The 17,373-nt window shown below is 47.9% G+C and overlaps 1 protein-coding gene across 1 annotated transcript; it reads right to left on the bottom strand.

Moving 5' to 3' along the window:
• Window positions 1-1,191: 1,191 nt before the first annotated feature.
• On the bottom strand, window positions 1,192-10,860 carry LOC126950514 (putative speedy protein E7). The gene is made up of 7 exons (XM_050784153.1): window positions 10,031-10,860; window positions 8,840-9,058; window positions 7,820-7,878; window positions 6,522-6,607; window positions 3,918-4,161; window positions 3,695-3,798; window positions 1,192-2,844 (listed from the first exon to the last, which is right to left on the bottom strand). The coding sequence occupies exons 1-6, from the start codon at window positions 10,164-10,166 to the stop codon at window positions 3,715-3,717; spliced, it is 828 nt and encodes a 275-aa protein (XP_050640110.1). The 5' UTR covers window positions 10,167-10,860; the 3' UTR covers window positions 1,192-2,844; window positions 3,695-3,714.
• Window positions 10,861-17,373: the final 6,513 nt, after the last annotated feature.

Here is a 17,373-nt window from a genome sequence, read left to right as displayed (position 1 = left end):
GTTGACATCAGAATTGCATCACACAGGCCAGGTGCAGTGGCTCATGCTTATAATCCCAGCACTTTGGGAGGCAAGGTAAGAGGATGGCTTGAGCTTGAGTCTGAGGCCACAGTGAGCTATGACCGCAGCACTGCACCCCAGTCTGGGTGACAGGACAAGACCCCAACTCCAAAAAGAAAAAAGAAAAATTGCAAAGAATTGCATGGCAGACTGCCTGTCTTTAACAGCTTTAACTGTTGCAGGAACTTTTTTTTTTTTTTTTAAGAGGGGGTGGGGAGACACAATCTCTGCTGGTGATTCTCCTGCCTCAGCCTCCCAAATAGCTCCGATTACAGGCATGCACCACCACGCCTGCCTAATTTTTGTATTTTTAGTAGAGACAGGGTTTCACCATGTTGGCCAGGCTGCTCTTGAACTCTTGCTGGGATCACAGGCATGAGCCACCATGCCTGGCCACCTTTAGAGTTTTCTTACCACCTGGTTTTTCTCTTAATATATTTCTCTCATTTCCTGCTTTAAAACTCTAGCTTGGAGTCTAGGCGCAATAGCTCATGCCTGTAATCCCAGCACTTTGGGAGGCCGAGGTGGGCGGATCACTTGAGGTCAGGAGTTGGAGACCAGCCTGGCCAACATGCTGAAACCTTGTCTTTACTATTTTTACAAAAGTTAGTCAGACGTACAGGCGGGTGCCTGTAGTCCCAGCTACTTGGGAGGCTGAGGCAGGAGAATTGGCTTGAACCTGGAGATGAAAGTCACAGGGAGCCAAGGTTGTGCCACTGCACTCCAACCTGGGAGACAGAGCGAGAGTCTGTATCCAAAACAAACAAACCCTGTAGCTTGGGATCAGCCTTCTCTTCTATTGTTTTTTTTAAAAAACTAAAAATTGCCGGGCGCGGTGGCTCAAGCCTGTAATCCCAGCGCTTTGGGAGGCCGAGGCGGGCGGATCACGAGGTCAGGAGATCGAGACCATCCTGGCTAACACGGTGAAACCCCGTCTCTACTAAAAATACAAAAAGAAATTAGCCGGGCGTGGTGGCGGGTGCCTGTAGTCCCAGCTACTCCGGAGGCTGAGGCAGGAGAATGGCGTGAACCCGGGAGGCGGAGCTTGCAGTGAGCCGAGATCGCGCCACTGCACTCCAGTCTGGGCGACAGAGCGAGACTCCGTCTCAAAAAAAAAAAAAAAAAAAAAAAAAAACTAAAAATTAAAAATAGATGTAAATGCTATGTTGCTGAGGCTGGCCTCAAACTCCTGGCCTCAAGTGATTCTCCCGCCATGACCTCCAAAACTGCTGGAATTGAAGGTGTGAGCACTGCACCCAGCCTTGTGTTTTATTCTACGTAAAAAACAGTACAGGATTATCTTCCAGAGCTAATTAATATGTTCAAATAACCACCAACCCCATTAAGGAAAAATGTCACTCGACAGCAAATAATCAATGCAGACCAATATGATCACACTTGCTGTGAAGGTGAGAAAAGTTCATCTTTATTACGTTTCCCCAAGAGATGCACTGCACTGTTCTCTTGAAAACACACAGCTCATGTCCTTCTTTAGAACACACATCCTCTTTAAAGTAACATACAAACATGCCAATACAAGGTAAAAAATTACATCTGAATTCTCACATTTCAAACGTACACTAAATATCAAATAAAAATTTATTTTTACAAGAATTTAGGGGAACTACCGCATAGCTATAAATGTAATACATACATTAACCAAGTATCACAGATAAAAAGTGTGCTCCCTTCAGCAGCACATGTAATAATAGATAAAAAGATTGAAAGGTAAACGATTTAGGATAAAAAGAATCCTCTCTTAAAAAGGAAAACAAAATGATATTTATGTGTGTATAACAGTTATAACACCCATCACACAACTTTATAGAAACAGCTTCTATTCAAAAATACCAGTATTTACAAAATATTTAAAATAAATGTAGTAATAATTCTATGCCCATCTTTTTCAAAATAAACCAATAAAATATATAGTATATATTAGACATGTTAGTATATATATCTAAGACATGTTAAAAATCACAACTTGAATTCTCACAATTCAGTCACAAACCTAAACAGCAAATAAAAATGTCTATGATGAAAACTTAGGGGAACTACCAATAGCTATAAATAGAAGAGATTATTATGTAAGTATCATAGATAAAAAGTGTACTCGCTTCAGAGGTACATATAATAATACAGAAAACAACTTAAAGATAAAAGATTTAGGATAAAAAGAATTCTGTCTTAAAAATGAAAAGAAAATTATCTTTATGTATATATAACAGCTATAACTCTCATCAAAAAACTCTACAGGAACAGTATGTTTTCAAAAGTACAACAATTTCCAAACTATTTAAAACAAACCTATTAATAATTCAATGGCCCACATTTTCCAAACAAACCAATAAAATGCATAGTGTGAATGAAGCTATCTGTTACGGTCTATGGCACTCATATTTCACAAAGAATTCCGTGCCAATCTGAGTATCTGCCATGTGCCTTCAAATGCTCCAGGACTGTGGCAACCAAGTCCATAGGAAACAGGACCTCCAGGTTTGGCCCCAGGGAGGTTGGAATTCAGCAATATCAAAAGGGAGGTGGTGCTGCAGGAAGGGGTGGAACCAGAAACACCCTTGGTTTCTCACTGTTCTCTATGGATTCCTAGAAGTAGCCCCCCAGTCCTTAGAGGACAACATGATCACTGTGTTCAGCTCCATCTAGAACAGTCCAGGTTCTTCTAGATGATCTGCACAAATGGCTGCTGTCTTCCTTCGTGGTGTCTCCCATTAGCATTGGAATAAACTTTCTGCTGAAAATCCGCATCTCCCTGGGCCCGGTGTTCTGGAAGTGAGAGAGAGGATGTCACACTTCAGGGAGGCAGCTCTCTAGACAGGAAGGTTATTCACGTCCCACGTCAAGTCTAACTAGAGTTCAGAGCAATTGGGAAATGCAATTTTATCTCCTGACTTTCATTCTATACCCTGCTTCTGAACCATTGTGTTCAACTGTGATACTTGCACTTTGGTGACCCTGACTCCAAAACTCAGTACACCCAAGGTCAGCCCCAGTGATCTGCTTTATAGCAAGGACTTTGGGTGGGTCTGCCCAGGGAGTAGGGCACCCTCAGAGAATGTGGCTTTGGACCTCATCACAGCTGGGGCCTTTTGTGTCACTTCAGAGCTAAACTTGTAACCATGCTAGATCCGTTTCTAATGTGACAACATCACGAACCACGAGTCCAGAAGCCTAATCCATCATCCTACCTCCTCATGATGAAGTCTCATGCTCTGCTCAACGTGGTCAGCTGCACAAGATGTAAACCAAAGCTCCACTGAACCCTCAACCCAAATCGGTAACTCAAGTGCATCAATCATAATGAAGCTCCCCAAACTCAGTATTTGTGATTATTTTTGAGTCAGGGTCTCACTCTGTTGCCCTGGCTGGAGTGCTGCGGCAGGATCAGGACTCCCTGCAGCCCCAACCTCCCAGGCTCCAGCGATCCTCCCGCCTCAGCCTCCTGAGTAGTTGGGAGTAGAGATGCCTCCCACATCGCCTAGCTAATTTTTGTATTTTTGGTGAGAGAGAATCTTGCCATGTTACCCAGGCTTGAAGCTGGATCAAGCAATTGGTTCCTCGGATTTCCGAATTAGACCCCAATATTCTTTCTTTACCCCGGAGGACGCAGATGTACCTTCTCTCAGGCCGATGACCTCAGGCCTCCATGGTCCCTGGAGCTCTAGGAAAGGTGGCACGATCTCGCGCCCACACCCAGTGCTCTGGGTCGTAAGCCTGGATCTGGAAAAACAAATGCCCTTTGAGAAGATGGGGACTCGCCAGGATACCCCTCCCTCCCCTCATCCAGCCTCCAACCCACCCGATTCCCCCCCATCTCCACCTCCCCATGCCCCACCCACCTCCTCCAACTCCTCCAGGGAAACCCAGGCCCTGCAGTGCATGGAATGGAAGAACTGGAACCGAAGCTTATGGAACAAGGCTTTCTGAGAGGGTTTCTTCTCGGCCCCCGAGCGCATGGAATAGAAGAACTGGAACCGACGCTTATGGAACGAGGGTATCTGAGAGCGGTTCTTCCTGTACAGGAAGTAGATGATGTTTTGTTTGGGGGTCTCGCTGTCCTCCTCCATGTCATTGGCCAGGTAGCTGGGGACAGAAATCAGGTTACTGCTTAGGGGTACCACCAGGAGAGACCTCCGGCTGAGGTCAGCTTCCCAGAGGAGGGCAGGGGACCGTCCTCAGCTAAGGACTGACACCCACCCTGCAGAGAGTCACGCCTTCCTCAGAGGGCTCTGCTGGACAGAGACCTGCTGAAGGGCGTCTCCCACTCCTTCAGGATAGAGACAAAAACCCAACTGGTGACCAAGAGTGATGGCTTACGCTTGGAATCCCAGCACACTGGGAGGCCGAAGCAGGAGGATCACTTGAGGCCAGGAGTTTGAGATGGGGCTGGGCAACATAGCAAGACCCTCGTCTCTATTAAAAATATAAAATATACGCCGGACGTGGTGGCTCATGCCTGTAATCCCAGCACTTTGGAAGGCTCAAGCCGGTAGATTGCTTGAGACCAGGAGTTCGAGACCAGCCTGGTCAACATGGAGAAACCCCATCTCTACTAAAAATGCAAAAATCAACCTGGTGTGGTGGCACAGCCGTTAGTCCTAGCTACTCAAGAGGCTGAAGCATAAGAATTGTGTGAACCCATGAGGCAGAGGTTGCAGTGAGCTGAGATTGGGCCACTCCATTCCAGCCTGAGAGGCACAGCAACACTGTCTCAATAAATAAATAAATGTCCAGGTGTGGTGGCACAGCCCTGTAGTCGGAGCTAATCAAGAGGCTAAGGTGGGAGGATCCCTTGAGCCCGGGATATAGAGGCTGCACTGAGCTTTGATCTCAACACCACTCCAGCTTGTGGGACAGGGCAACTCTGTCTCAAAAAAATAAAAGAAATTGGATACATTGATATTTTGCCAGGACCCTGCCTTCTACATTCATCTAGTCTAATGAGACTGGGAGAAATCAGGGCAGATGACCTAATCCCAATGTCACATTATCATAGGATGTAACTGGAGAGCTACGGGCATGCCGAAGTTGGAAGATGACGGAAGGCATGACAGAGGCTGTGGGGTGAACTGACTTCAAGGACTGTGTCCTTCCCTTCAGAACCACACGTGTGCGGGACACCCAGACAGAAAACACAAACACAAAGTCAGTGGAGGGCATTTGGAAGGAGCAGTGAAGCCAAGCCAGGAAACACCAAGATGGCGAGCCAGTGTGGTTGTAGAGATTGTAGAGAGGGTGGAATTGGCACTGTGGACCCTGGCCTCGATTTAGAAAGACATCAGCTAGGCCGAGCGGTGTGGCTCATGCCTGTAATCCCAGCACTTTGGGAGGCCGAGGCAGGCGGATCACAAGGTCAGGAGATCGAGATCATCCTGGCTAACACAGTGAAACCCCGTCTCTACTAAAAATACAAAAAAAAAAAATTAGCCGGGCGTGGTGGCGGCGCCTGTAGTCCCAGCTACTCGGGAGGCTGAGGCAGGAGAATGGTGTGAACCCAGGAGGCAGAGCTTGCAGTGTACCAAGATTGTGCCATTGCACTCCAGCCTGGATGACAGAGTGAGACTCCATCTCAGAAAAAAAGAAAGACGTCTGCTAAGGAAGTTGTTCAGGTGGGCAGTGAGGGCGTTGTGCTTTGGAAAGATGCTCAGGCTGCACTAGGAAGCCCCCTGGCTTAGGGAGAGACTCCAGGAGACCCCGTCAGGGAGCATTTGACAGTGGATTCGAGTGATGCAGGGGGTACCTGAACTGTGGTCTCCATCATGGGAACCCGGAGGAGGTCGATGGCGTTTGTGGTTGATGTGGGAAGGAGAGAGAGAAGAATCAGAAAGGCTGCTTGCTGGGGGAAGTGTTGTGTCCGCCTCTCTGCTCCTTTTCCCTTTTCTTCTCCCCTTAGGAGTGGTTTATGGTTCTTTTTGTTTTATTCTTTTATTTGTACACCGGTGTTGGAGTTTTTTTTTTTTTTTTTGGCTTTTTTTTTTTTTTTTTTTGGGAAAAAGTCTCACTCTGTCACCCAGGCTGGAGTGCAGTGGCTCAACCTTAGCTCACTGCAGCCTCCCCCTCCTGGGTTCAAGCAGTTCTCCCACCTCAGGCTCCTGAGTAGCTGGAATTACAGGTGCACACCACCGTGCCTGGCTAATTTTTCTATTTTTAGTAGAGACAGGGTTTGGCCATGTTGGCCAGGCTGGTCTCGAACTCCTGACCTCAGGTGACCCGCCTACCTCGGCCTCCCAAAGTGCTGGGATTACAGGCATGAACCACCGCGCCCAGCCTGAGTTTCTTTTTAGAAACAACAGTCTAAGAACAAGATAGTATAATCCTGTCTTTTTTGTACACAGAGTAAAGAGGACAAATAGGTGAAAGGATAAATGAAAGGCTGGAATCCCACTTCCCCCGCTGTCCCAGGGCATTGGATATTGATGGATAGGAGGAAGCAAACCACTCACAGAGCCAGGAAGAAATGAATGCGTTGGTATTGCCAGGAGAAGAGGCCGGCCCGGCTAAAATATGCTATGACCATAGCCAGGAGATACTGATGGAGACAAACGAACACAGAGAGGGAGAGGTCACATCTTGGAAGAGGAAGATTGTGGAGAGGGGGAATGAGGGTCTGGGGAAGGGCTGCACCTCAGAGAAGGGACCTCAGTATTGGGGTAGCTGTACTTATTTGGAAGTGGCGGGGTGGAGGGATATTCGAAGGTTGGATGCAAATCTGAGAAGCCGGAGGAAGGGTTTTCGGTGATGCTCCCAGGATGGTGGACTCCAGATGGGATCTTTGGAGGGGGTGTGTCTAGGTGGGCTGGTGTCAGGAGGGTCTTTTGTGTGCCAGGCAGAGAAGTGTCCCAAAGAGCTGAGAGTAGAGGGGCCAGGAGCTCCAGGACTGCGGCCAGACTGTGGCCCAGGGCTCAGATCCCAGAGGACCCGTAGGAGAGATGGGCTATTCATTCACTTGGCAAGAGACCAGCAGAGTCCTGAGAGAGATGCTGACAAATCATAAAAAGACCTAGAACAGCTGGGAGTGGCGGCTCAAGCCTGTGATGCCGGTACTTTGAGAGGTGGAGACAGGAGGATCACGTGAGCCCAACAGTTCGAGAACAACCTGGGCAACATAGAGAGACCCTGTTTCTACAAAGATTTCAAAAATTCGTTCAGCATGGTGGCATGTGCTAGTCCCAGCTCCTCAGGAGACTGAGTAAAGACGATTGCTTGAGCCCAGGAATTAGAGGCTTCAGTGCGCTGTGATCATGCCACTGCACTCCATCCTGGGGAGCAGAGCTAGACTCTCAGAAAAAAAAAAATATTTGAGTGCCAAGACTCAAGACTGTGGGAGCTGGTCGGGCACAGTGGCTGACGTCTGTAATCTCAGCACTTTGGGAGGCCAAGGTGGGTGGATCACCTGAGGTCAGGTGTTCAGGACCAACCTGGCCAACATGGCAAAACCCCGTCTCTACTAAAAACACAAAAATTAGCCAGGCGTGGTGGTTCACGTCTGTAATCCCAGCTGCTTGGAGGCTGAGGCAGGACAATCACTTGAACCTGGGAGGCGTCGGCTACAGTGAGTCAAGATCAAGACACTGCCCTCCAACCTGGACAACAGAGCAAGACTCTGTCTCACAAAAAAAAAAAAAAAAAAAAAGAGCATCTGGTGGGAGGTGGTGGAGGGAGAACTGTGAGTTTGGAAGCGGTGCCCTCCCCCAAGCCATGCATTAGAACAGGAGCACAGTTACATGGAGAACAACCTTACCTTGTCCGACATCCTCAGATCTTTGTCCCAGGCCAGGAATCTTTTAATGACAGGATCCTCTGTGATTAGAGAGCAGATGTCAGCGTGAGAAGCAGGGCAGGGTTTCCGTGGGAGCAGCAGGGCAGCGAGGAGAAGTGTGCCTCCCGGGGGGAAGTCTCAGGATTGTGGCCACGGGTGAGGGGGATGGGAGAGGGGAGAATGACTTTCACTGGGCAAGGGAGAGAGGCTCCTGCTCTGAGACTCCCCTGGGAAGAGGCCGAAGGAGGCCCTGGGTGTGAGAATCTACAGGATGTAGGGCTGGGAATAAGCCAGGACACCCTCCCAGCAGACCCGGAGGGACCGCTGCAGAGTCATAAAGGAATTCCCATCATTTCCTCATGAGACAGTCACATCAGGGTGTGACCATGGCCTTGGTATCCCCCACTATGGATGGAGACACTTAGGTTTAGAAAAGTTAGTAAGAGACATTAAGTTTCAGAGGGCACAGCTGAAACCGCTGTCTTTGTTTATTGATTTTGTTTTTCTTTATTTGATTTTTATTTTTATTTATTTATTTGTTTTGAGACACAGTCTCTCTCTGTGGGCTAGGCTGGAATGCAATGGCGCGATCTCGGGTCATGAGCTACCATGCCCAGCCTTGGTTTTTTTTTTGAGACAGGGTTTTGCTCTGTCACCCAGGCTGGAGTGCAGTGGTGCAGTCATAGCTCACTGCAAACTGAAAGTCGTGAGTTCAAGTAGTCCTCTTGCCTCAGCCTCCCAACGTGCTGGGATCTCAGGCATGAGCCGCCGCACCTGGCCCGAAACCAAGCTTTCTTATCCCAAGCGCCCATCTTTATCAAGTCTAGCCTAATCCTCTATCGTCTCCTAAGCGTCCCTCATTAGTGATCACTTCAGAGTCCTCCCACATGGAGAGCTCACCCACTGGGGGCATATTTTTCCCATTGGAAAAGTGTGGTTATTGGAAATTTCCTCTTTTTAGAAAGAACAGGATTGGAGGTGCTCTCTGGGGTGTCCTCCTACCAAGCAGCCTGTTGAAGGCCTCGTGGTGTTCAGGGAGCACGAGCGACACTCGCCGTCGCTTCAGCTTCATCTTGAGGCCACACAGCGTCTCCGCCACCCAGGTCTCCTCAGGTTCAGGGGAGAGCTCCTTCTCTGGCTCCTCATCAGATTGATCCAACCACTCCCTCTTCCTTTTCCAGCAAAGGGACCTACATGAGGGGCTGGGATCTACCCCAAGGGCTGAGTAAAGAAACCAGACTAGCGTGTAATGCTTCTGCAATTGATCACCTTAGACCCCGACCCCAAACCCCAAAGCACTCTCCATCCTCCCCAGCCTTGCAGACTGCTGGCTTCTCCAAGCCATCTTTCTGACTTTCTCCTCTGTCAACCCCATGTGCTGCTCCTTCTCCTCCCCATTCTTCCATTTCTCTGTCCTCAGAACATTTCCTCACGTCCTTCCCTGGTCCCTGGCTTTCTGAGTCCCTCTTTTTTTTTGTTTTGTTTTGTTGTTTTGTTTTGTTTTCAGACAGAATCTAACTTTGTCTCCCAGGATGGAGTGTAGTAGTGCAATCTCAGCTCACTGCAACATCTGTCTCGCGGATTCCAGTTATTCTCCTGCCTTAGCCTCTCTGGTAGCTGGGATTACAGGTGCCTGCCATAATGCCCAGCTCAATTTTGTACTTTTAGTAGAGATGGGGTTTCACCATATTGGCCAGGCTGACCTCAAACTCCTTGCCTCAAGTGATCCGCCTGCCTTGGCCTCCCAAAGTGCTGGGATTACAGGTGTGAGCCACTGCATGGCCTGAATTTCTCCATTCTTCCCACACACCCTCCTCAGGTTCTCCTTCCTGACCTCTGACCCTTCTTTTTTTTGAGACAGCATCTCACTCTCTCACCCAGACTGGAGTGCAATAGCGCAATCTCGGCTCACTGCGACCTCTTCCTCCCAGGCGCAAGCGATTCTCCTGTCTCAGCCTCCTGAGTAGCTGGGATTATAGGCACGCACCACTACTGCCCAGCTAATTTTTGTACTTTTAGTAGAGATGGGGTTTCACTATGTTGGCCAGGCTGGTCTTGAACTCCTGACCTCAGGTGATCTGCCTGCCTCGGCCTCCCAAAGTGTTGGGGTTACAGGCGTGAGCCACTGCACCCAGCCCCCTTTCTTCGTCTTAATCAATCCTATCACACCTCTTCTTGCTCCAGTCACCTCACCTGATGGTCCCGACACTTCATCATCCACCACCTCCTGGAGGGAGTACCCCGAGGTGTTTGACTGGGGGCTCTCCTCCTTATCCTCGGGCAGCAGGGTCGTGATCTTTCCCAAAATCTGTTCCATCCCACAGAACATAGTCTCTGTTCTGTCCAAGGCCTTTTTCTGGACTCTGCTAGGAGCCAGAAGTGTGTTATGAATTCTCAAGGCTGGGAGAAGTCAGGAGTGGCGAACAGCTCTGAGAAGATACTGTTGTCCACCTCAGCTCCCAGGCGCCCACGGAGTCCGGTCCTCCAATCAGGAAGGTTGGAATCTCTGATGTCATTGGCCATTCCAACCTGGCAACCAGTTTGAAGAAAAACACATGTAACTGCCAGGCTGATCTCTTGTCCCGGAGATGCTGAGTGAATGGTATCTCCTGCCACTGTCCCGACCTCAGACCACTGTCCAAAAGCATCTTCAGGGTCTCCGTTATCCCTTTGTTCCCTGTCCCAGCAGAGGCTGTGTTCTCTCCACTCAAAGCCTGAAGCATGTTGGGGTCTCCTCTTCTCTGTACATGCCCATTTCAGAGAACAGGGTGGGAAAGAACTAGGGTAAGCAGAAACGATGAAACCTTACAAGAGTGAGATGATCATGTACAAGAGATCCCAGGAACATTGACTTGATGAAAAAGTCACATCAGAACACTCAATTTGGCAGAGCTTTTCTGCTGAATGTTCACTGACATTCACTGTCCGAGATTCTGTACTGGCGGTACACGCATCCTCTGCCCTAAGAGGAGACATTTTGAGGCCTGAAAATCATAGGAATCTGCCCATGAGCTCACACATATTTCTACTGGTGTCCCCAATTTCAGGGAGTCCGTGGATTACCTAAAGCCAGCCCCTCCAGTTCGGCTAAGCAACTCTAGTCTATATATCACATTTTCTATCATATGTATTGCTCTAAACTCAGAAATTTCCCTACCATTTATGGATTCTATTAATATCACATGTACAAAAAGACTAAATCGAAAAATCTCAGCTGTGTGCAGTGGCTCGTGCTTGTAATCCCAGCACTTTGGGTGGCCAAGGGAGGAAGATTGCCTGAGGCCAGCAGTTCAAGACCAGTGTAGGCAACATAGCAAGACCCCATCTCTAAAAAAACAAAACCAAACAAAATTAGCCAGGTGTGGTGGCTGGCACTTATGTTGCAGCTACTTGGGAGACTCACGCGACAGGAAGATGGCTTGAGCCCAGGAGTTGGAAGCTGCAGTAAGCTATGATCTGGCCACCGCACTCCAGTCTGGGCAATACAGCAAGATGTTGTGTCAAAAAAATGTTTTTGATAAAAAATAAAAGTTGTATGACATTCAGAGACCATCCGAAAAACCTGGGGGTTCCTGGCCAGCCTCAGTGGCTCACGCCTATAATCCTAGCACTTTGGGAAGCCCAAGTGGGTGGATCACTTGAGGTCAGGAGTTTGAGACTAGCCTGGCCAACGTGGTGAAACCCCATCTCTACTAAAAATACAAAAAAATTAGCCAGGCATGGTGGCGGGTGCCTGTATCCCAGCTACTTGGGAGTGGTGGGCTGGAGAATCACTTGAACTCGGGGTGCGGAGGTTGCAGCGAGTCAAGATCGCACCATTGCACTGCAGCCTGGGCAACAAGAGCAAAACTCCGTCTGAAAAAAAAGAAGCTGTGAGTGAGTCCCACACGGCTTCCTAGCGGGCTGCGGCTCTCCTGGGAGTCTCTCGCTCATGGGAAAGGCACAAACTGAACGAGGAAGCAGATCCCAGTGCTGTGGAAGTCCCATCGTTAGGAAGCTCTGCTTTTCTAGAGTTCAAATTTGCATTCATGACCCTTTAAACCGTCAGAGCTGGGTGGGTCTTTCTACAACAAAACAGTTTGCTGTCTCTCTCCTGGTTAAAAGGCTTTCAAAGATTAGAAGATCAATGTTCTGACGCCATTAAAATTTCTCTTTTGTGGAATGAAACGCTCTGATTTAACTCATCTTCAAGCCTGGTTTGCATATTCCTCTCTCTTCTGGCCACCTTGTCTAGACACACTACACTGAGGCAGTGCCCATCTTACGTGATGTTGACACATTGTCAAAAAATGGGCAAACCAGGCACGGTGGCACATGCCTGTAATCCTACCACTTTAAGAAGCCAAGGCAGACAGATCACCAGAGGTCAGAAGTTCGAGACCAGCCTGGCCAACATGTTGAAATCCGTCTCTACTAAAAATACAGAAAAAGTCAGCCGGGTGTGGGGGTGCACATCTGTAATCCCAGCTACTTGGGAGTCTGAGGCAGGAGAATCACTTGAACCTGGAAGGCAGAGGTTGCAGTGAGCCGAGATTACGCCACTGCATTCCAGCCTGAGTGACAGAGCGAGACACCATCTCAAAAAAAAAAAAAAAAAAAAAAAAAAAAAGGCTAGCCCAGATTTGGTCGGTCTGATACATTCAGAAAAAAGCAAAACAGCCACCTCTGACCTTTTCTTTTCTGGCAATGATGCAGTTTCATACAACAATGGCTGTAGGTATGCTGCCAAAATATCATTCAAGTGAAACAGAAGGGCTTTCCTGGCCAGACACAGTGGTCACTCCTGTAATCCCAACACTTTGGTTGGCCAAGGTGGGAGGATTTGTTGCGGCCAGGAGTTCAAGGCTGCAGTGAGCTGTGATCCCACCACTGCATTCCAGGCTGGGCATCAGAGTGAGGCCTGTCTCTAAAAAACCCTTCGCTCCCCAAAAGGATTTGCAAATACCAGCCTTTCGGGATGACACGAAGGAACATTAAGATGCAGATGCTGGGACCCAGCCCTATTGATTGTAGTTCAGAAACTGAGGTGGGGCCTGATTTAACTCCCTCACTGGAATCCATTCAGGTTTGGAACTTTCTTGGTTGGACAGTGCAAGAGAGATCATAAAGCAAAGCCGCTGTGGACTGAAATGAGCAGACAAGGTTTTCTGAGCGTGGTGAAATATGATTTGGGCCTCACTTGGGAGGGCTGTGGCCAGGCCTTGAGTCCTCGGCTCAGTGGGACCTTCTGAAACAGCCTCCAAGCCGCGCCCCCGCTTCCTTTGCTGTTGGATGACCCCCTCCAGCGGCTTTGGTGCCGATGGGAATAAGTCGACCTGCAGCAGAAGTTCAGCCCGAGTCTCAGCCCAGCAGCCTCCCCGCACCTGACGGGGCTCTGGTCATGCTGCCGTCTCTGCGGTTCTCTGCGGAGTCATGGTTTCTGTACCTTGAAGAGAACTTCCCCTTCTGGGACCCAGAAACCCTGGAAACCCTGAGGAAAAAAGCGAATGAAATTACTGAAGACAACTCTGTGGCGGGGAGATGGAAAAGAGGCTCTTTGGGGTTTTTTTTTTTTTTTTTTTTTGAGACAGAGTCTCGCTCTTGTCCAGAGTGGATTGTAATGGCTCAATCTCAGCTCACTGCAACCTCTGCCTCCCACCGCACAAGCGGTTCTCATGCCTCAGCCTCCAGAGCAGCTGGGACAATAGGCACAAACCACCATGCCCAGCTAATTTTTGTACTTGTAGTAGCCATGTTGCCCAGGCTGGTTTCGAACTCCTGGTCTCAAGCAATCCGCCTGCCTTGGCCTCCCAAAGTGCTGGGACTACAGATGTGAGCCGCCATGCCCAGCCCTCACTGTATGGATTTTCTAAAAAAAAAAATTAAATTTATCTTATTTGACCAAAAAGTAAATTAACCTTTTCTCCTCTCTTTTAAACAGTATTTCCTTGATAAACCTTGTAATATAAATAACTTATTTTGTGCCTTTGATATGTATCTAAATCTTTTATGTAAACGAACTTCTTGCCAAGATTACAACCCAGGAATTTTTTGTTGTTGTTGGAGACAGAATCTTGCTCTGTCACTTAGGCTGGAGTGCAGTGGTGCGGTCTTGGCTCACTACAACCTCCCCTTCCCGGGTTCAAGCAATTCTCCCATCTCAACCTCCTGAGTAGCTGAGACTACAGGCGCCTGCCACCATGCCTGGCTAATTTTCGTATTTTTAGTAGAGACGGGGTTTCACCTTGTTGGTCTGGCTGGTCTTGAACTCCTGACTTCAGGCGATCCAACGGCCTTGGCCTCCCAAAGTGCTGGGATTACAGGCATGAGCCACCACTCTGGATCACAACCCAGGAATTTTTTTCTTAAGAGCCTGAGAGTCTCGTCTTTGAAATGTAAACCTCGAGGAAGGTAGTGTCCCTATCTTCCTGTTGCCTAGGGAGTTTAGCCTAGGCACCTTGAGCTGTTACTACCTGCTCATCAAGGAGATATGAGAAGTTTTATTTTTTCATCGGATACAGGTAATTAACTAGCATGGATGGCCACCTTGATTTCCAGGTGGATTTAGGATGAGTGTTTAAGAATGCATAGCAGGTCAGGCGCGGTGGCTCACACCTGTAATCCCAGTACTCTGGGGGAGGCTGAGACGGGCGGATCACTTGATGCCACACAGAAATCGAAAGGAGTTTGAGTCCAGCCTGGCCAATATGGTGAAACTCTGTCTCTACTAAAATACCAATATTAGCTGGGCATGATGGCACATGTCTGTAATTCCAGCTACTCGGGAGGCATAGGCATGAGAATCACCTGAACCTAGGAGATGGAGGTTACAGTGAGCCAAGATCATACCAGTACACTCCAGCCTGGATGACAGAATGAGACCCTGTCTCAAAAAAAAAAAAAAAAAAAACGCATAGCAAGTCCTTTTACATGAGGATGAGTTACTGTTTATCTTGAGAGCATGTATGCAATGGATTGTATCTGCCAGGCTATATAAAAAGGAGGCTTTGGCCAGACGCCATGGCTCACGCCTATAATCCTAGCACTTTGGGAGGCCTAGGCAGGCGAATTACAAGGTCAGGATTTCGAGGCCATCCTAGCTAACATGACGAGACCCCGTCTCTACTAAAAATACAAAAAAATTAGCCAGGTGTGGTGGCACATGCCTGTAGTCCCAGTTACTTGGGAAGCTGAGGCAGGAGAATCGCTTAAACGGGGGAGGCAGAGGTTACAGTGAGCTGAGATCGCACCACTGCACTCCAGCCTGGGCGACAGAGTAAGACTCTGTCTTAAAAAAAAAAAAAAAAAAAGGCTTTATTTCTCTTTGCATCTCATTAATGGATCACCTGTGATGGGCATCACAGTCTGGTTTAACGCTTATTCAGTAATAAAATTGTTTTATTTTCTGAATTTGTGGAGAGAATATTCTAGGTTAACAGAATTATTTATTTTATTTATTTATTTATTTATTTTTATTTTGAGATGGAGCCTTGCTCTGTTGCCAGGCTGGAGTGTAGTGGCGTGATCTCCACTTCCTGCAATCTCCACTTCCTAGGTTCAAGTGATTCCCCTGCCTCAGCCTCCCAAGTAGCTGGGACTACAGGGGTGCACCACCACACCCAGCTGATTTTTTGTGTTTTAGTAGAATTGGGGTTTCACCATGTTGGCCAGGATGGTCTTGATCTCCTGACCTCATGATCCACCCACCTCGACCTCCCAACGTTCTGGGATTACAGGTGTGAGCCACTGCGCCTGGCCTCAGAAGAATTTATTTTTAGTCTTTTCCTTACCAGTTTTTATGAAACAACTGGGCAAGAATACTGTTAGATTTCACCAAAAAATTGTGATGAAACATTGTCCTTATGATCCCATGTTTGAAAATTGACATTTTAATTGTAAACCAAAAATAAAATTCTAAGCCCCCACAACTGACTGAATGGACTCCCCTGTTGGCCAACAGGATCCAAAATAAACATGAAAAACTAATTCAGGTTATGACGGGAAGGAGGGGATCGGACATAACTTGTCATACTCTCCTCCCGTCAGAGTTTAGGCACAGCTGACCAACATTAGCATTAGAATACAGGTCATAAGACTGACAAAACAGGCTTTTTGTATCAGTAAGATACCCAACTCCAACAGACTCTGATATAGCACCACATGACAGATAGCAGTCCCTGAAGGAAATCATAGTATTTTACCCTATAATATATTTTCTTTGACACACTTTAAGATAGTCCTGCAAAGCCATCTCTTTGGGGGAAATTTGCATTCTGTAGAGAATCTCCTTCTCTTACACTTTTCTGGAGAGTCTGACACCTTTTAAGATCCAATAAGAGATATTTATCATCTATTCTCTCTGAAGCCTGTTCTGAGGCTTCACCTACATAACAAGAACCTTGGTTTCCACAATCCTGATTATCTTAACTCATGCTTTTCTTTTCTTTCCCTCCCTCTTTCTTTTCCTTCCTTCCTTCCTTTCCTTTCTTTCCCTTCTTTCTTCCCCTCTCTCTTTTTCTCTCTGTTTCTTTCTTTCTTTTGTTCTCTGTTGCCCAAGCTGGAGTGCAGTGGCACCATCATGGCTCACTGTAGCCTCAACTTCCCAGGCTCAAGCGATCCTCCCATCTCAGCCTCCTGAGTAGCTGGGACTACAGGCAGGCACCACCACACCTGGATTTTTTTTTTTTTTTTTTTTTTTTTGTAGAGGTGGGGGTCTCGCTGTGTTGCCCAAGCTGTCCTTGAATTCCTGGCCTCAAGGGATCCTCCCAGCTCCCCCTTCCAAAGTGCTGGGATTACAGGTATGAGCCATCGCAATGGCCCATTTCTTTATGTAGTCTTCCAGCTGTTCAGCCAATGCTTAACTCTGAACCAACTGCCAATCTTTGAATCTACTAGTGACCTGAAACCTTTTCCTGGCTGACCCAATGTATACCTCCCATGCACTGATTGATGTCTTTGCCTGTAACTGCTGTCTCCCTGAGATGTATAAAACCAAGCTGTAACCCAACCACTTTGGGCTCACGTTTTGCGGACCCCCTGAGGCTGTGTCACCAGCCATGGTCACTCAAACAGGCCCAGAATAAAACTCTTTACAGACTTCGACTCTTTTTGGTCAACATAACCTAACCCTAAACATAATCTTCCTGGGGAAGGTAAGATCACAGGCATCTCTTTTCTTCGTTCGATTTGTGTGTGTATTTCCTGATTTCTCTACAGTTTTTAGGCATGCGCTGTGTGATCTAGAAAAGCTATGGAGTCTCGCTCCGTCGCCAGGCTGGAGTGCAGTGGCATGATCTCGGCTCACTGCAACCTCCGCCTCCCGGGTTCTAGTGATTCTCCTGCCTCAACCTCCCGAGTAGGTGGGATTACAGGCACGCGCCACCACGCCCAGCTAATTTTTGTATTTTTAGTAGAGACAGTGTTTCACCATGTTGAGCAGGATGGTCTCTTATCTCTTGACCTCGCGATCCGCCGCCTCAGCCTCCCAAAGTGCTGGGATTACAGGCGTGAGCCACCGCGCCCGGCCACAAATTGTTTTCTTTTTCTTTCTTGGAAAG

The sequence above is a fragment of the Macaca thibetana genome, chromosome 3 (genome assembly GCF_024542745.1).
Source record: "Macaca thibetana thibetana isolate TM-01 chromosome 3, ASM2454274v1, whole genome shotgun sequence".
In the NCBI taxonomy this organism is placed as follows: Eukaryota; Metazoa; Chordata; class Mammalia; order Primates; family Cercopithecidae; genus Macaca; species Macaca thibetana.
The sequence above is the reverse complement of the archived record's forward strand: the minus strand, read 5'-3'. Positions and strand labels throughout refer to the sequence as shown.